Source organism: Passer montanus, unplaced genomic scaffold, assembly GCF_014805655.1.
Source record: "Passer montanus isolate IOZ18808 unplaced genomic scaffold, ASM1480565v1 scaffold11, whole genome shotgun sequence".
Lineage (NCBI taxonomy): Eukaryota > Metazoa > Chordata > Aves > Passeriformes > Passeridae > Passer > Passer montanus.
The window spans coordinates 6,986,076-7,006,580 of NW_024357613.1; the positions used below are offsets into that span (position 1 = coordinate 6,986,076).

Sequence of the window (20,505 nt, forward strand, 5' to 3'; positions counted from 1 at the left end):
CTTATCAAAGCATTCTCAGTGTGACGACTTTGATCAGCTGTTACTATGTATCTGCAGGACTGGAGGACAAACAATGTACTATCCGAATTCATTTGATTCTACTTGATTTTTTGAGAGCTACTTAATTAACTTGGGGTGTGGGGCAGGCAGAAATCCTTTGACTTCTTTAAAGGTATTTATTGGGATTCAGTTTCTCTTTGTTTTGGGTTAAATAGCGTATTGAACATTGTAAGCTTGAAACAGATGCAGAGAGCCTTCCTAGGGAAACTGGTTTTGATACATGTCCTCAAACCAGGACTGACTGTAAAAATGCCTTTATTATGAAAGATTTTCAGGTAGATTACCATTACAAAAGAATGTTCCAGAACAGGATAATAAAATTCTTTCTGAAGCTTCTTGGAAATTTAGACTTTTTTGATCCCGATGTGAATTTTTCACTCCCATTCCGATTACCTGCAGCCTCTTTAAGTGTCACAGGGGTGATCCTGGAAGAAGAGATCACTCCCACTTGTATTAATGGGGTAAGAATGTGGGAAGGATTTGCCAGTCCTGACTCAGAGCAATTTCTTTTGCCTGCTCTTGTTTGTGGTGCCACCAAGGCAGAGAACATCATCAAATCAATCTGATAGGTTTGTGTTTTTCCAGATAAACCAAGAGCTAACTCCTTCAAAGTTACATTGGTGGACTGTTGATGAGAAGTAAACAGTATGACAAGAACAGTGGAAATTTGTCGCTGGTTTTATTGTTTATCAGCATTTGGTATGCAATGTGGAGCTTCACAAGATTGTGAAATCATGCTACAAGTCTTCCATTTTCTCTAGTTTATTCCAAAGACTGGAAACTGGCTACTGCCTGCTGGAGCTGGTTATTGCATTACAATCTGATGAGATACATTATTTTTTTCCAGAGCTCTTCTGCTGCTGGATAATCCTCTCTCCAGGGTCCAAAAGGCAAAGTCAATAACAGACCCATTCTGCTAAAAGTTGATGGTCCAGTGTGTGTTAGATAAGTGAAAAAATAGCCTTTGAGTTTCCCTAAGGATACTTTGAGTGGGTACATGGAAGTGTCTAAGCAAAATGTCAGATGGTGATCTGGATGTGTTCAAGGAAGGTCATGTGCCTTGCCAGCACGAAGTATTTGCTTAGAGCATTGACCTATGTGAGAGGATGTGACAGTGGAACTAGAGCTGTTACTTTGCCATGAGTAGATATTCATTTTGCAAATTAATGAAATCTTTTCTTAATACTATGTCTCTCTTATGAAAACTGTTAATTTTAGGGTAGAGCTGTCCACTCTCCTATGTTAGTACTTCAATGTGCCATATGGTCACTACTCTTGAATGTTTGTTTTTAGTTCATGATGTTTTTGGGTTGTTTTTTTTTCCTTTGGACATAAGAGTTCTGCAAGTCTCCCATTCTGCTATCAGGTACTTGGAGAGCAGCATGATGTAGGATAGAAAAATGTTCGTTGCAAAATGGAAGTTATGGCCAATATGGATTATTTTTCTTGATTTTCCTACTAGGCAATATCAAACTTCTATAAACCTTACTTATGCTGTGTGCAGTGTTTTAATGAAAATCCCTGCACTTGTTTCGCTTTCTGTTATGATGGAAAAAGTTAAAGCATTTGTTTCTGTTGTAAGTTCAAAGTAGTGGGTGTCTGGTAGGGAAAGCCAAGGCGCTGAGGTACTGGTGAGCAGATTCTGGTAGTGGTGCTTCTGAGATTCAGGACAAGAAGTCTGAGAGAAATCCTTGAATCTGGGCTAGGCTGATCAGAAATAGATGGCATGTGGAAGTGTCTGGATAAGTATCGAGGTAAGCATATTGTCAAAGGGAGTAGCAGTAGTAGCTGCTGGAGGCTTCTTCTTTATGAATTAACTGGACTTCAGGGAGGAAAAACATGGACATAAGTGGCTGAAGGATCTCCAGTGACTAAGTGAGGACCTATGCAGATATAAAAGAGCGCGTTTCTGTTTTCAGACCTGTAGGCAAGTTTGGGAGTGCTAAGGAAGTTCTAAGGAATGTAGGACTTGGTTCCTCCAGTTTACTCAGTTGGCAGCAGATTTCCCTGTCATTTGGTGGAGGAGATCTGGGGTCTGTGTGTGAAAGTAAGGATGTATGTGTGGTAGTTCTGTGCATGCCTTGAACTTCTGTCTGTCACAGGACCAACAAGGAGAAAGGCTTTTCACTTCAGTTCAGCAGTTTGGAAATTCTGATGTCTTTTGCAAAGGACCCTTTCAAAATGACTTGAAGTTTCTACTTTCTTCTCTAATGTGTCACTGAATTACTTCTAAAAGGAACATTTTGCTTGCCTAGGCAGATAAACAAAGTAAAATTCAATTATTTTTTAGTAATTTGTAATACTGTAACATGGACAGGCTTGATATTAAAGTCTGAATGGTGGGGGTTTTTTCTTTTGTTTTGTGGGAAGTAAGAGATCAGATGACTCTCTTTGTATTACGTGGCAGAACTGTTCCTTGTGTACTTACACTAACATGCCATCATGGTGAAGACATCAGCAATCCATTTGTTTCAATTACCTTACCTGTGAGTTGCTAGAAGAACTTGGGCACAGATAGCACTAACACAAGTGACTATGAGTCTACAGCTTGTTTTGTTATTCAGTAGAGAAAATATGTTAAGGTCATGAATTAGTGTGAGTTTAACAGGAGTTAAATTCATCCATAGGATATTTATCAAATCTAGGGAAAACATTACCATAAATCATCTTTTCAGCCATTTTCCATTTTTCTTGCTTGTTAACTACTTCTGACAGATGATGTTGCCCTCTTACTGTGCTCAGGAATTGCTTTAGTAACTTTGATTTTAATTCCTGTACTGTATGTGTATCATCTTTTTTTTTTTCACAGATGGGAAATACTTTGGTCTGAGGCACCTACAAAGGTGAATGGTCCTCAGGCTCGACAGTTCACACCTTGTATCAAACAGATAAACTTTCCCACAAACTTGATCCGACTGGAAGTGAACAGCTCTCTTCTGGACTATTACACTGAATTGGATGCAGTAGTACTACATGGTGTGAAAGAGAGGCCTGTGCTTTCACTTAAGACTTCAATGATTGATATGAATGATATAGATGAAGATGAGGATGAAGAAAAATTTGCCTGTGGAATGGATGCCCTTAATAAACAGTTCAGCATTGTTACCCTCAGGGAATGGCCAACTAATGGATATTTTGATAAACTGCCTTATGAGGTAAGAAAGAAAAGCATGTTTACACTCATTGTCATGATTGTTAAGGGTGCAAAGGTGCTTTCCAGAGTATTGGTCAGGATTGTTGTTTTTTCTCAGTTCCTTGCATTCCTTGTGACTCTCCTGCACTTACTGTATAGGTGTGCCTGAATTCTGTAAGTTTGTCTGCTTCCATGGGTGGATGTTAGCTATTTGCATAGTTACTGCACTCTTACTTTTCAAGGGTCTTTGCATTCACACACAGTTATTACACCAGATACTCTAGCCTTGAATTTCCAGCTCTTGAACTTGTAAGCTTTTTAGCAGGTTTCCGGTAGGTTTTTAGTCCTTATACTTGAAAAGGAAAATACACAGAAGAGATATGAAAAGATTCAGTCAACATCTGGAAGTGGAAAGAGTTTGCAGTAGTCTAAAAGTTTGTTTTCCTGTTTTCTCTCTTACAAAACTCACAGAGCTTTGTTCTTGAAAGTGCCATAATATTTTTATATTATTATTAAATGAGCTTTTTCCATCCAGCTAAGTTTTGAATTGTGGTGCAGGTAAAATATGTTACTGCTGGACTTCTGCACACTGTCTTCTTTTTATGCTTGCTACTTTTATTCTGTCATTAGCTCAGAAAACAGTTGTGAATAAACTCCTTTCAGCTCCCCTGGCAGCACAATGGCTGCAAATGTGCTGAGAATGTGTAGATGAGTATTTTCTTTCCTTAATTTCCAGTATAATGAAACTGTGGAGTATGATTGTTGAATACCATGTGCAGGCCGGGCAATTCTCAGTGGGGTCCAGCTGTTTATGAAGGCTGGTGCCGTGATTGGATAAGAATTGAGAGATAAAACAATTATCTTCACCTCTCCTGAAATAATCTGTTGGCCATGAGAAGGAGCCTTTACTTGCTGGTCAGACCTTTAGACTTGGACAGAGATAAGATTCCTGCTCTTCAGTGTGCTGCAGTCTGGCAGAGGCAGCAAGTGTTCATTCAGTGTAACTCAGCAGATGCTCAGAGTGCTCGTGGCTTGAACCAGACTTGCTTTTGAGAGGGAAGGTGAGGTGTGCTGCCTGGCATTGAAGGGTGCTTGCAGAAATGCCTGATCTAATCAAACAGTATTTCGGTCTTGCCACATCTTTTGACTCTTAAGTACCTCAGTTTGATACAAGAAGGCTCTGGTTGGGTGACCACGTGCTGTAGTAGCCTGCAGAAGTTTACTGTGCTTGTAAAGAGGAAAGAGAAAGGAGAATGTAACAGTTCTTACTGTCTTCTCTTAAACTTTTCTTGAAACCAAACCTCTTGAGTTTGGTTTGAGGTTCTTTTTGTTGTTGATGCAGTGGAATAATAAATAAGGAAACTAATTTTATCATGAGTTAGCTCTAGTGGTTGTTTGTTTGTTTTCCCCAGAGTACACTTGGTGTTAAATATATTCTACTGTTGATGCTTGCATGGCAGTACTGAAGTAAAGAAAGTACTTCGCATAAATGTTTGAAAGTTTGAAAACATGTTACTTTTAGTAATTCAAGGAAATTAATTGTAGATAAAAATTCATTTAAATATAGGATTTTTTCTTGTTTGAAAAGGCTGGATAAATTGATTTGTAATATGCTAGAATATCAGAGAGATTAATCAATCTCATTTCTTACTCACATGATCATAGAATTATGAAGGTTGCAAAAGATCTCCAAGATCATTGAATCAAACCGTAAATGGTTGATTACACATATTAAAATTTTAATTTGGAAAGTATTTGTGTAGTCTTGTTACTCCTATGAACTTCTGTCTCCATGTACTTTATTTTGTTTTTCTGCTCTCCTTTTTGTCTACCAGCTTCCTTTTTTATCCATTTTTTAAGATGTTTGGTTTCATGAATAAATTTATATGGTCTGTCAATACCAAGAACATCTTTTTTTCTTCTGCCTTGGTTTAAAGAAACTGAAAATATGGGTGGAATATTTGTCAGAAAACTATAAAAAACTATTTCTGTACTGGTTTTGTGATAGCAGAAATCCCAGTTTCCTACTTTCTAGTCCAGCTGGAAGGGTCGGGCATCGGAACAACAAAAATGTACTTGGTGGCATAACAGTTTTCTATTACATTGGATATGGAAGTAGTTCTCTGCATGTTCTATTTAAGACTGACAAATGTCAGCTTTTTAGGGGAAGTGTTCAAACTGTGGGTGAAGTAAGGCATTTGCTGACTCCTTCCGGTTTTGACTGGTGCATTACATGAAAAATTGGACCTTTTCTGTAGGTTTATATTGATTGTCAGTGTGTAACTGTCCTAAGTTTTCATAAACATGCCGTTCCATATTTGAGCTGTTTGAAGCTTTTTCATGCTATCCTCTGTAATTCACAAAATATACAAGCTGAGTGGGTTTTGCTAAGTAGGCAGCAGCTCTTCCAGCGTTTTTTGTTTTTGGTTTTTTTTTTTGCCTTTGTAGAATTTCTGAAACTTCCATAGACTATCCTTTTGTAGATATGTTGTTCCTCAAAATGACATTAAGGAATGGTTTGCTGCAGTGTGAACTCCAAAGACATTTTAGGATTGCTCCTGTCTAAAAAAGAGAAAAATGCTCTGCTTCCCGGGGCACAGTCTTTCTTAGAAGAAACTGTAAATTTTTGAATGATCTTAGTGAGAGAATTTTCCTTCCCTAACCTTGGATGGCATTAACCAGCACTTAGTGCAAGTACTTCACAGCTAATATCTATGATCTCTTCTCCAAAACTACCTTAAAACTGAGGAAGGATTTTAGAGGAGAGACTTTGTGTCCTTGTCTTCCTTGTCAATTGTTCATTGACAATCTTGTGCTGCTTGTAAAGTGGAAGGAGTAAGGCCTTAGTCTTCGTTGGCTTTACAGGAATACTTGAGGCCTGAAGACTTGACCAAAGTCAAAGCTTTTGGGAAAGCTGAGGAATACCTTCCACAGCACCCATGTAGTACAATTTGAGACTCACCAAGATGTGCTGGCTACTAAAAACCCAGCTTCTCCAGAGAGGAGAATCAGAAGAATCTGCGTGCTCCAGTCCAAAACATATTTTTTGTAAAAATGTTGGTATAGAAAGATGTAAATGACATCTTTGTCATTCCTTAAATCTGATTTTTCCAAAAGCTGCCTACAAGCTTTACGAGCTGTTTGTGTCTGCTGGTGTCCACATACATTATTAAATATGTTTGTGTTTGCTGGTGCAAGTTGTACTGTTGTGGAACCAGGGATGTGTGTTTCCTTAAAGTGTGCCGTGAAATGTCAAAAGCCCTAGAATACCATCTTCTTTTTGTCTTCTCTCTTCGTCTCTTTGTGCACATGTCCTTTGTCCTTTACCTGAGCATGTTTTAATATCAGTTCTAGTTAAATGGATTTTAAGCTGTAGCAGCTCTAGCTGCAAGAATCAAAAAATTGCAAGTTATTCATTTGTCTGTTTCTGAATGAGTGGTTTGCACAGGCCAGTGTATTTTTTTATTGGAAAACCATTTCATTTTCATGTGGAAGAACTGAAAAAGGAAATTTGTAGAAAATACGAGTATTGTAGGTTTGACCAGCATACAAACATTATTTTGTGACAAAACCAAGTTATGCGTTATTGTGCTCTAGCCACAGAAAGTATTTTATAAGTGCAAATGGTTGTTGCTTGCTGTTTTTTAACAAGAAAACCTTAAAAAGCCAGAGAAACTTCTGGTTCACTAAGTATTATTAGAAGCTACACCATTGGTAAAGTTTTGCCCCCTGTACTGGGGAGTGGAAATTCTGTGTGAGCTTATAGGCAAACTTTGTAGTGGGTGAGAAGCTTTTTATTTTTTTTTAAGATGTTATATGTTTTATTTGGTAGTTCAAAAAATGTGCCTGGCTTAAAGCTGGCATGTGCCATGTTTTCCCTGGAAATGGGAGAGGAAGTACTCTTGTAATCTTAGTCCATCAAAGCCTAAAAAGGCAATCAGTGTTGTATAAATTATATTTTGTTTTCTTTCCATGTTTTTCCAATCAACTTTGTTTTTACTGATTGATTTATAAGAAAGTGTGAAATAATGATTGTCATAATTTTTCATAAAAACACAGTAAAAACTGTTGTTTGTGAGAAACTGCATTATGAAATTAGCTTTCCAAGCAGATCTCATTTCTGTAGCATTCTTGGAATCACCGCGAACACAGCGTAGCACAGTACAGCACATCATGTCACATACTCATTATGATATCAAATTGTACTTTATGCTAGGGTACACAGACACAAAAAGTGTGTTCCTGACAGACACGAGACTCCAGGCTAATGGTGATTAATGGTTATTAGCCTGTATGTTTTGAATCTGTTATTTTTGTTTAATCAAAAGCCAGGAAAAAGCATTTTGATATAATATCATAGGAGTGACATTTCATTATATGTTTTCATTCTACATATTATGAAGTAGCACAATTTCAGTAAAAAATAAAGAGATTTTTTTGATTGAGATGTGGGCAGTTTCATCTCAGGTGTGGAAAGACATCCTCTGTGTTGCAAAATACTCATTGAAGTCATCAGTAGTGTAAATCGACATTGTTCAGTCATTTATAGTTTCATTCACCATTCTCTGTGTTGCTCAGAAGTTACAAAATAACTTTTTTCTCAGTGAATGAAATTTTTATTGGTTTGATTTATCAAATATTATGTCACATTAATTATTGACATAAATTCTGCTAATTTTACAGCCTCTGCTGACTTTTCAGCTCTAGAAATTATGGGAGAAAAATCTGAGGGAAACGGCATTAATAAAATAGATATTTAGCTGACTTACATAGTGTGGGTTAGCTGAAAGTTTGCAAAAATCAAGATATTAACGTGTCATTATGTCTTTAGCTCCTAGTTATTTTCGATATATTAGGTTTCAAAATGTCAACAGGTTCCTAAATGTCATTTGGGCGCAAACTTTGCTGATTATAATATAACTGCAGTTATTATATGTGCATATATACATTTTATATATATGCACATATGTGTGTGTATATATATATAGATGCTGTTACATTGAGAAGTCTTTGCTGGTCCTCTGCATCAATCTGAGTTCCAGACACCTGCAGAGCCAAAAGCCTGGGCTGTTTCTAGGGGAAAGGACAAGCAAGAAGAGAAGATGAAAGGCTTGAAACCAAGTATGAAAGAAACTGGAGTATATCAAACACTGTATTTTTGCATTGGAGTTAAACTAAAATGTTTTAAGATACGTAGATCTTGTTGGAAATCTAAGTACTAAATCTGGAGCTGAGTAGGAAGTAACATTTTCCATTTTGCAGGAAGTTGAATTGTTTTGTTTTTCCAAAAATGAAGGGGGAAGGAGGGGAGGTGGAAAGTAGCTGCATAATAAAGTGATGCTAAGGAAGTACAATCTGGAGCTTTTTGTGAGAGCCAAACATTTTCATTTTACGTCACAGATTTTATTCTGATTTTTGGTGGATTTGTCTTCTGAATCCTTCTAAGACATTAAAATGAAACATGTTGGTATTTTGAAAGGACCACAGAATTCTCTTCTGTTGGAGTTGATTTGTGAGTTGTAGTTTTTGTAATTTACACTGATTCATTTCAATGAGTTACTGTTTCCCACTCTGCTTGAAAACAGTCAATTTAAGTTATATAACTTGAGTGCAGGTACTTACATCTGCTAGACAGCTCTGGTAAAGTAAACATTAATTTTTAGATTTCATTTTTCAAGTGCATTTTCTCTCAGTTCATAAGATAAAGGAGATCTCTTTATTTTGTTGGGCGTTTTTATTTCCTAAAGAGAGTATTTATGTCTGCGTGCGTGTTGATCATTCCTTGGAAAGGAAAACATAGTGTGAGAGGAGAGGAGGAATATTTCTTAGTTTCTGGGTGTGACATAAGTTATTACAAAAACTGTTACAGTGATGCTAGTCAGAAAGGCTGGTGATTATTCTGAAGCTGAGATGATTCAACTGACACAGTTAAAAAGGGGTTTTGCCTTTCAGGTTTGACTCTGGTGTAGAACAAAAATGCTCTCAAAGTATTACAGCAAGGAAGCGATTGTAAAAGGAGATCTGATTATGTTGAATTTTTTACCCGGCTGCATAGTCCAAAGGAGAGGATATAAGATAGAAGACAAAACACTGTTTTTTAAAGCAGGAAGAAGAGGAATAAATCTGAAATCGGTTTAGGGTGTGGGGAAACTGGGACATGGTATAGTTTTTCCATGTACTTTGCAAATATCTCCCATCTTAAAAACCAAATACAGAGAAAAAGGGGGATGCCAGTTCTGTCTTCTGTTCAATGAAAGAGCAGACTTAGTGAAAGGAAATATATAAACATAGTGCTTACATATATATCACTGTTTAAATTAGCATGGGTAAAGAAACTTCTGATTTGAAAGCTTCCTGCCACTTTCATATGCTGATCTGCTTTTTCTTTTCTTGTTTAGCATGTTGTCAAACTGAGAAGGCAGTGCAGTTCTATTTAATAGTTAATCAATTTATTTGACAAGTTATTTTTAAGTAAAAGGTTTTACTTTCCTTGAAGTTAGAACACATTTTCTTATTCCTTTGCAGTTTTCCCTTAATGTTTTAAGTGCTGTATGACCATCTGTAACTTTTTTTTCCTGTTTTTAATATAGCTCATCCAGTTGATTTTGAGTCACCTTACAGTACCAGACCTGTGTAGACTAGCACAAACTTGTAAGCTACTGTATCAACATTGCTGTGACCCTCTACAGTACATTCATCTCAGTTTACAACCTTACTGGGCAAGGATTAATGACACATCCCTGGAGTACCTACAGTCTCGCTGCACGCTCATCCAGTGGCTGAATTTATCTTGGACTGGAAACAGGGGAGCCATCTCTGTTTCTGGATTTAGCAGGTCAGTGTTAAATTTACAGAAATGTTTTGACAAGCACTGTTTGCAGAGGTGCTGCACGGTAGTTTCACTAAGTATTTCAACTTTATTAAAAGGCAAAAAATGTCTTGGATTTTCTATAAAGGGTGTGATTGTTATGATGTAGAAAAAAGGAACAGCTAAAACAGTAGGAGATACTAAATATAGCAGCAGAAGTCCATAGCAGTCTGTAGAGTCTGCATGTTCCAAGCTGCTTGACTGAAAGGCTTCTTCCAGGGGGAGCAGTGTTTTGCTTTCTTCTGAGCTTCTAAAACACTTTGCTAGAACTGAGCTATCAAAAATCCATCTCAGAAAGAAAATGTTTGTGGTTGTTCTTTGTACAGATGAGTCATCAATAGGACGGTATTCGAATGGCTGCAGTAATAAACTGATTGCATGCTCACATGGTATGAGCCAAGTAATCACTGGAGTCCAATGTAAATGCAAATATTTTCATAAAAATGATTTAAAACATTAGCCCTGTTGGAAAACAGGGGGGTTGCATGTGCGTATTCCAATGAGCTGAAAATATGACTGTGGTGTAGGTCATTAAAATAGCAAATTTGCAGGGATTCTTCTCTGTATAACAGCCATGTTCTCTGCTTTGTTAAGATATCATTTCTTGCTTCTTTGCTCATTTGCATTAGTTAAACAGCTTCTATCAATGCATTTCATTTAAGCAAAAGTTGTTGCTTCAACTAAGGGGTAATCAGCAATGGCAGGTGAAAGCAGAAATTGACTGATAAGAAACAGAAATGTTAAATATATCTGAAAAAGTTGTCTTAACTCTCATTTGTTTTCTGAATAAAAAGGTTAACTCAAGTATGCAGACTTTTTCTTTCCTTTCGTTCCTAAGTTCCTTACCTGAGGAAATATTTAATCAAGATGGCAATGTCTCTTCTGTTTTTGTTCCTAAGTTCCTTACCTGAGGAAATAAAATATTTTGAGGAAATATTTAATCAAGATGGCAATGTCTCTTCTGTTTTTCCAGATCCTCCACTATAATGCAAGAATACTATGACCTTTTTTCTGCTTATTGGTAGGGGAAAAAAAATAGACATCGGCTAGTTGTTGAATTGGTTACAAAAATTTCTCCAAAATTGGATTTTGTGTTAGATACTTTATGTGGAGGATAAATACGCAAGCTTTAGTTGAGGCTTCTCCTCTGAAATCATGAAGTGCCTGCTTTCTGATGCTTAGCTATTAAGTCTGTCTTTTTAAAACTTAACATATGTGAATTTTTGTGGCAACTTTTTTTCATTTCCTTTTTTTTTTCTTTTTAGTATACAGTACTGTAAAAAGTCTTTGTAGTCTTGGAAGAAATTATTGCCAGATTCAGAGACTTACAAACTTAACAGTTCTGGCATTTCTTACTTCTACTTAGTTGAAAATTACTTTATTGTTACCAATTTTTTTTTCTTCAGTGCTGAACTACTAGTAACATGTATGTGTATACAGTGCTTTTAAATAATAAATATTCATTATTTATGAATTAATCTGTGAGTAAATGTTTTCTGTTTCTATTTCTTATAAGGGATTGTATTTATTTGTAACAAATGGGAAAAAAGTTTTGACATTGTTGCAATTCTGAAATTATCTTAGTTTTAGGAAAAAGTGTTTCTTGGAAAAGATGGATGCAGGCTGGGAATGGGAGATGCAGTTCAATTGTAAATTTTAGAAGCAAAGTTATAAGCTAAATAATTTGCATGTCTAAACTGTGCTTATCATTTTCCCCTGTGAAACAAAAATTCTCCACTGACCTGTAACTAGGTCTGGTTTTAAACTTTTTTCTGTTACAGAAATTATTTTGCAACCCTTTCTTCTGTAAAAGTCTTTTCTAGTAAAATCTGCAATACAATTTTTCTTTTGACAGTCTTCGTCAGCGTGTTTGTCAAATTTGCTGGCCTCCGGTACAGGGAAATTTGTTGCTCATTTGCTATGAAAGTATCTACTAATAGAGAGTCATTAGAACAAGACTTGCTTTTCACCGTTTTTCCTTTTGTCCAAAACCAGGACACATATATTTTTGTATTTTTCTCAGCATTTGGAGCTAGTTGGCAGAGTTGAATTCAAAACTCTGTAAGAATTAAGCCAACTCTGATAGAGTTGGTTTACTTCTTACAGTTGTACAGTTTAAGTAGGATTTCAGCAAGTCAGGGTATGTTTAAATATTAGTCTTGCTTAAGTCTTATTTTGGAAAATATGTTTCAAAAATGTTTTTATCTGTTGTTTCTTATGACAGTCATAAAAGTAGTAGCTTGTATAAATTTGTAATTTTAAAATGTTCATATATGCATGAAATTATTGAAAATACTAAGGAATTATTTGAAATACATATTTTCTTCAAAAATGTATTAGAGTGAAAAGGAGTTAAAAGTAATTTTAGGAAATGTGACTGGAGCAAATACTGTATTATCATGAGAAGACAGAATGCTTCAGGCATATGAACATCCTGAGGCAAAGCTGAAGGTATTTTAACTTATTGATAACATCTACTCCTTGGGGCTAAAAATTACTATCATAAATTTTTCATTTCAGCATATAATATAAATTAACTAAACTTTATATTAGATTGAACTAAAAGTGTACAAAAAAGTGAAAGGAGTATCTGAGCAGTCTCAGGAGACTGAAATGCAAAATGACAGGGAATAAGCAAAGATTTCATGGCAAGCATTACATAAGCAGCTCTGCATTTTTCTTGGCTTAAGAGGTCTGGTGAATCTTTTCATGCCGGGGGAAATATCAGTGTGGGAGGGTAGGACCTATATAGGAAGAGTGAGGGGAGTTGATTGGAGGAGTAGTAAATATTGAGATGCTGAGTAAATGCTCTGAGGTTTAAACAGCTCAAGGACAATGACAGTTTGAAAATGGAGTCTGCATGCAGATTTCCTTGGATCACCGATCATGTCGTTAACTTGTTTAAACTCTTTTGCTTTAAATATCTGAGGAATTAGGATTTTTATTTACATCTGACATTTTACACTGTGAAAATGAATTAATAGCGTTTTATTTTGAGGTTAGTGATGCGGTATTTGCATGGCAAGCACATCCAGGAATATTTCTTTAGCAGTTTTGTTGTTCATGTTTGAAGGCTTTCATTGCCTTTAATAGAAGTGTGTTTTGACAATATTTAATTTGGTGAGGCTTTGCTAGAAGTCAAACTAGCAGAAGGGTCAGAGAAATTACTGAAATATGTACCAAACAGTCATGGAAAATGGGAGTAATGTGTGACTTTACAGAGATTCTCAATTTAACAGTCAGGTCTGTCGCTTGCTTTAATTTCCAGAGGTTTTCAGTAAAACTAGGTTTGGCCGAGAGTAAGTTACAACATTTGTTTTGCATGTTTTTCTTTATATAGTTTAATCTGTGCTGAGAAAAGCGCAAGATCAGGTACTTGATATTCTACTTACTACATGCCATGTTTTAGGATTTACTTACAAAAAATGAAGTGTAATACACGCTAGAGTAGAAAATAACATTGTACTAATTAGAATAGCTAGAGGGAGGGAAAGTGGCTTATTTTTAAAACCGAATTTTGGTTTTAAAAGTCTCACTCTTAAGCATGAATACTTGCGTGTGCCAAGAGAACCGAGATATGTGTCCAAATCAATTTGTCTGGCATGTGGTCTCACCATCCTGTGCTGCTCCTGTCCTTCATCTCCTCATCTGTGTGCCCTGCGAAATTGCCTGCACAAGTGTTCAAGGATGTCAGTGACCTGCTAGTCTGACTTCCACCAACACACCTCTGTTCCAGCCCTTGTGATGCCATTTGTTCTTTTTCCTTCTCCTACACCTCTGTGTACCCAGTTGTTTTCCACTCATACCAACCTTAACACTTCTGTTACAATTAACCTGTGCTAAATGCTGCTGCTGTTGTGTAACGTGGCAGTTTTGAAAGGAAAAGCATCACTGTGAATTTAAAAATATATGAACAGGTCTTTAAGGAGGATATTAAAATTGAATTCCACAAACCATTTCATTAAATGCATGGCTGTAATTGTAAGGCAGAGAGTCCTCTGTGAGGAGGACTTGTGCAAGTAATCATATAGATGGAGCTAAGTAAGAAAGAGGGGATCTCAAGATCTTGGAAGTGAAATGAGGAAGAGTAAAATCCATGTGGGTTTTGACATTTTGCTTGTCTGGTGGCAGGCTCTGGAAACAGGAGACCTGAGTAGCTGGAGGGAGCACGTAGTTGGCTTGAAGCAGACATAAATGGTTGTTTTATGAAATAGTGATTGGAGGAGGCTTATACCAGGGAAGGCCTGGCAAATGGGGCAATATTGTATCTGTCAAGTAACAGAGGTAACCTGGATGCTAATGTAAGGTAACATTATAAGGGAAAGTGCTAGAGAAAAAAAGTCTGTCCAACACTGTGTTGTTCACGAATGGAAATTGGTTCCCTTTTCCACTCTCTTTCTTGGATATCAAATTCAAATATATGTCAATGAGTATAAAATCAGTAGTGAAGATTTTAATTGAAAAAGATTTTGTAAAATCAGCATAATAGAAAACTGTTATGTTAATTGCACTAAAGGAATATGAAACTATGTAACTAATTGCATTTAGGGAGGATGAGTAGAGGAAAGAGAACAGGACTGTGATCCCTGCTTCTTGTAGAGTTTTCAGTAATTTTGAACTGGGACATAGAGAGTGAGGATCATTAAGCTAAGAGTGAATTACAGGTTCTAGATCCACCAGAAAGCATTGGAGGAAATGTGTTATGTTCAGTGTCTAAAGGTATTTTGGGAATTTTGTTTGGGAAGTCTTACATTCTGACATGAAAAGTACTATCTCTTGTTCCTTGGATTTTAGTTTTGGATCATGAGATATGCTTATGATGTACACATGAATTACAAGATTGGAAATTGTTAGTGGGCTAAGTGACCCATGAGCAAATATTATCCTGCCTGCTAATAGATATATTTGATGTGTCAGGAAAACTTTACTAGAACTTCCAAAAAGCTTGAGGGGTTGAAAATAAGTAGCAGTTCGTCAGAGTAGGTAGAAGGTGATGGAAAGTGGGATTCCTTTTTTTTATGAAAAACAACAACCCCCTCCCCCCTGGAAAAAAAATCCAAAACCAACAAAACAGGGCCCCCTCCCCCCTCTAAAAATCAGAAACAAAACTGAACAACTAGAAGGCCTGAAATGCTTCAAGGGAAAGGCCCAATGTACTGTCTAGCAGAAGAAATGTGCATGTTCACATTATCCTCGGTTGTTCAGTCATATTTTATAGCAAACATGAAGGGATGAAGAGAAATCACTTCAGAAATAGTGTGTATAAAATATTGATAATAAAAACAAAACTAAAGGGATGGATGACTGCAGAATAGAGGAGAGACTGGGAACAGGAACCAGTCAATCCATAGTGATTAAAGGAGAGGTATGTGAAGAAATGTGAAGAAATTTTGATTTGAGTAGACGGTGCTTTTTTGGGTGTTGTTTGTTTTCAGATTAGCTAAATCAAGCCGGTCACTCTGAGACTGTTAAGTCTCAGAAGTACAAAGACCATGCCACATTTGTTTTGAAAGCATGAGAACCCATATCCTACCTTGCCATATGGCTCTGCATGGAGATCCATGTGGAAAGACAGCAGCAAAAACCTCTATCCTGAGCAGTCTGTTGAATACAAAGATCAGGTGGCCCCATAGAGCTGTGCCCTTCTGCCCAGTGTTCTCTGCCCTGTGCTGCTTGTTGACTTGCTCAGATTCCTCCTCCTGTTCCTCTGTTTCCTACATGCATGTGCACTCATTCTTGTACCCTGCTGCTGCATTGATCTTATCCCCATTTTGTTTCTATTTCATGTCTCCTAAATAACCTTTTCCAACAAGGCAGCAAAACCATGAAGGGCAGTGCTTGTTGCTGTCACTGTATTTGGCCTCTGCCTGTGTGTTTCAAGTGTAATGAGTTTAAATAAAATGTTATGAGGATAATAACTCCTCCAGCTGGTGAGCCTGGAGTTCTTCTCCATGTCTGGGGGGTTAACTGAGTGTTTCCCTGACATGGTAATGTTAACTTTTAATAGTCCTAGAAAGAGGAAAGCATTGATCTCTACTAACATTTATAACAGCCAAGCCCTGTTAAATTATATGGCAGTTAAACTAACATCCATTATTGTAATGGAGTAATTCATAAAATATTTATTTGTTAACAAATTAAAAGCTAGAAGTATAATAAGTGGTGACTGACAAAGTTTTATGGAAAATACCATCATTCAAACAAACCTGATAATTTGTTGATGAAAGAAGCTGTGTGAATGTATTGTTAAAGCACTCATTAAATAGAGGAATTGGCTAATTGGTAATCAGCAATGTATCCATATATCTACTCTGATTTCCAGGGGATTTCCATCCTGCATTTCTCCATAATAGTGTTGAAATCTATTGCTAGTCTAAAATAGCACTTAAATGTTTAAATACCTGATGTTAATTGTTGTGAATTGTCATGTCATTTCAGCTCTGACATTCCCACAGGAAGGCTTACCAGTCTCTGTGAATTCACTGTATCCAGTATGGAAACTGCTTGGTGTTTTATTAAACTCTGACTTTAAAAGCTAAAATAGAGTCTAAATAGAGACTGCAAAGTTAGAAAAAAACAGTGGAGGGGTAGACTTGAAGGCAATACATGGCAGAACTCCTGTAGCTCTGGGGCTTATGTCTCCCCTTTTGTGTCTCAGACCCTCTCTTTGTTTCTGTTTGCTTAGGCTCATAGAAATGTTGGATGTTAGGGACCTCTGAAGGTCGTCTACTCCAAGCTCCCACTTGAAGTGCCAGTGTCCCCAACGCTAGATCAGGTCAGTCAAGGTTTCAGGTGACTCTTGGAAACATCCAGGGATGGAGATGCCACCCTGGAATCTCCTTTTCCCGCTGTATTACATAGGATCTACATAATCACACTAAGACCATGTAATATGCAAGGTGAAAGGAATAAAGAAAGGTGATAATGAACAGCAACTACTACTTGAGTGAGTAATGAAAAAATAAGGAAAGGTGGCATCTTGAAAACTTGGATCTTGAAAGATGGATTTAAAGTCTTGGGCTACTGTTGGTGTCATTGAGGAATGCCTCCCTGAATGTGTCTTCTTCTAAGACCAGCAGCAATTTCATACTGAGCTTCAGCATGAGCAAATGCTTGGGAAGGCTACTAACTCTTTCCTTGTAGCAATAGGAGTGTTTGTGCAAGCAGGAGCCTTGTGTCTGGCTGGCATTTTTATTACATCAGTTAAACCCAAGAGGTAATACTAACTTCATGGTGGAAGTGTCAGAACCTGAAGCTGCTTTGTCTGTGGGAATGTTTTTGTAGGATAGAACTGGTAAGAGAGCAGATCAGAATATTTATTAAGAGAAACTAATTCATGCTCTTTCACAAGTAGGTCCATTTTTCTAGGAAATAACATGAGAAACTCATTACAACATATAGTTTAAGACAGTAGTTTTTCTACTGGAGGAACTATCGAAATATAACATAAGCATGGCAATTGTGTGGGCTTTTTAATCTAATTAAATATCAAGCTTACAAGCCTAGTGGTTAATTTATGGTTTGAAGGCTATCTTTGAAATGAAAAGGGACTAAGTTTATGTGGTCTTGGTTAAAGCTTGGATTAGAGATAAAAGAGCTTGAGATTCTGACGTGAGATCTCTGACAGGATAGCAAAATATAGAGACCATCAAAGTTTCTACATTTTGTGTCTTTTCTTATGTATTAATTTTTTTATAATTCAAATAAAAGTCAACTATTCCTCAGGAATTTGTGTTCTAGAACAGCTAGCAAGTGTTGATTCTGACTTGTTAATGAAAAGAATGAGACTTTTTTTTCCTGGAAGTCTTAAAACAATTCTGAATAGATCATCCATTTAAAGGTTTTGTTTAACCTCATTTTTATATTTGCAGATTTTTCTGAGATAAATATGAAATTATTGGTGTAAACCTGCAGGCCATTGTCAAAATTGGCTCTCGGCTGTTTTAAAGCATTTCAAAAATGATTAGTTTTTTCTTTTGCTCCATTGTCTTGGAGTTAATATTAATAACAAAGCATGTTCTAACTTCCTAAACCAAAACAGATTTACCAAGACTATTATCTTTTCTTTGTTGAAAGAAATTATTTCCTAGTTTACATGGTTAAGGTTTTGGCTCTTACTCAGACTCTCACCTGAAAGTATGTTAATTTTTCACTTAAAACATGGGCTTCTTTTACAGATTCCTGAAAGTCTGTGGCTCTGAACTAGTACGTCTTGAGTTGTCTTGTGGCCATTTCCTCAATGAAACGTGCTTGGAGGTCATCACTGAAATGTGTCCAAATCTTCAGGAATTAAATCTCTCATCATGTGATAAAATACCACCTCAGGCTTTCAACCACATAGCCAAAGTGGGCAGCCTAAAGCGTCTCATTCTCTACAGAACCAAAGTGGAGGTAGGAACAGCTATTTTCAGCCTTTGAAATAAATATTTTCAATCCTGATAAAGTTGGAGTTTGTTGGTTTGTTTTTTTTTTCAATAATGAAGCAGTAAATTAGTATTTTGAGTGTCAGTTCAAAGCTAAACTCAGAAAATCCACGGGTAGTTTCAAAAACCTTAACCTTAGGATGTTTTATTTTCAAAATAGCTTTCGACCTGCATGTTTTAGTTTTCATGGTAGGTTGGTGACTTTTCACCATCTGTTTGAAGCAATGTGGTAAAATTACAAATTTAAAGCTTTTCTTGTATTCTGAAGTGTATACTAGACAAATTGTATTGGCAAATGTAATTGTAAAATTATCATGTTTAGTTAAACTTTAATTCTCAACATTCTTTCCTGTCAAATGATTTGCTAATTTCTAGATTTCTGCAGTCTTTGTATATTAGTTGTAATTGAAACAGAATACAAGTTTTATAAAAAACTTCTCATTTACAGTCTAAAAATTACTTCTTTTTACAGTTACTTGACTGCCCAATTGGGAGATGTTACTGCTTGCTGCAACACATTTTCTCTCTAAGATAGAATGGGTTTGTGTGCTACAAGTCATTGAGAAGTCTGTTGTAGTTTGCTACATTTTACAAATGTTGTATCCTTATAAAATTAGCAGTTTGAATCAGAAGAATTGCATTTCCTCTCAGTAGTTACATTACTCGTGTGTTAGGACCTTGCCACCACAGTTTATCTGGAAGCTGTTGTATTTTTGTGTTGCAAAACCTGTGCCAGAATAGGGGCAAAGCCATGGCTCTGCAGGTTTTTTCCCTAGCTTCTAATTCCAGATTTCAAAAAGGGTTTGGTTGTGTGTGTTACTTGTGTTTGTGCTTTTGGTGCACAGCAGTCAGGCTGTGACACTGGATTGTGTGGGGTGTTAATCTGTAGTATAATGAAAGGAATGAAGCTGCAGCAGTAGATGTGCAAGGGACATCTGAAGTTTAGACTATGATATTGCAGTCATAAGCACTTCACACCTGACACACGTTAGTGTTAGTTGGGTCTTGTTGTCCTTTATTTGGTGAATCCTGAGTTTGTTTGTGCCCAGGTCCCAGCTAGGTGTCTGTAATGGACTGGGTAACACGAGGGAGTTAGATTAAAGGGGGACCTGCCTGGTGTTGAGTGGTGCTAGCTGTGGTGTGTGCAGTCACCATGAAGCCAGTGCTCCTCAGTAACTTGTTACTTTGTGGTAGCTGCTCTCTGCATTGAAGCAATTATTCTTTTCTTCAAACCACAAAGAAAATTGATGAGCCCTGCATTTTTTGAATAGAGCTGTATTGGTGCCTTGGGTGTATCTGTTCTATTTCTACAATACTAGTCTTTTGTTAATCTTGGATAAATTTCTTTATTTCATTTTGACTATTGGCTCTAATTCACAAAACTTTTTCAGATCCAAGAAAGATCTTTGTATCAGAGGTAATGATTGTATAATTTTATTATTTTTTACTGTTGATTGATCAGGATCTTCTTGATTCTACTCAGGTAATTCTGAAGTTTGAGACTTCATGCTTGTAATAATGCAGCAGATGAAATGTACTCTGAGGTGATTGGTAACTCATTCCTATGCTATTGCTTTGCTGAGCAGAGCCTGAAATTAGATTGAATGTACGTAAATATTTCCTGACTTTGAAGCCCTTACATTTGGAAGATTCACTTTTCCCTTTCATGTGTATGGACATGCCTGTGCTTGTAGCTGTCAAGAATATTCATTCATAATCAAGTTTATATAAGATTGTGCTTCCATTTTATACATAGATATGAACAAAAGGCATTGTTCCTAATGAACAGTGGAAGAGAAATTTCTGGAAATTTAAACAGGTAAATTTGAGACAATGCTTGGGTGTTACTTGTTAATATGAAGCCACTTAACAATATACATTATTCATCACAGGTCAAAAAATAAAAGGGAAAGAGTGAAGATGTGGCATGGGATTTGAATTAGAGCATTAGAGGTATAAAAGTCGCAGATTTGTAGCAATAACATTATATTTCTCAATGTGAGCTTCTCTTAGTGCAAATC

General features: G+C 36.6%; 1 protein-coding gene across 5 annotated transcripts in view; it reads left to right on the forward strand.

The window, feature by feature from the left end:
* FBXL4 (F-box and leucine rich repeat protein 4) overlaps nt 1-20,505 on the forward strand; it is a 61,915-nt gene that overhangs the window by 13,169 nt on the left and 28,241 nt on the right. For all 5 annotated transcript variants that reach the window (XM_039729387.1, XM_039729379.1, XM_039729352.1 and 2 more), the window contains 3 exons: nt 2,870-3,215; nt 9,784-10,028; nt 18,239-18,452. In XM_039729387.1, the coding sequence (XP_039585321.1) occupies nt 2,870-3,215; nt 9,784-10,028; nt 18,239-18,452 (805 nt within the window). The remainder of the gene's footprint in view (nt 1-2,869; nt 3,216-9,783; nt 10,029-18,238; nt 18,453-20,505) is intronic.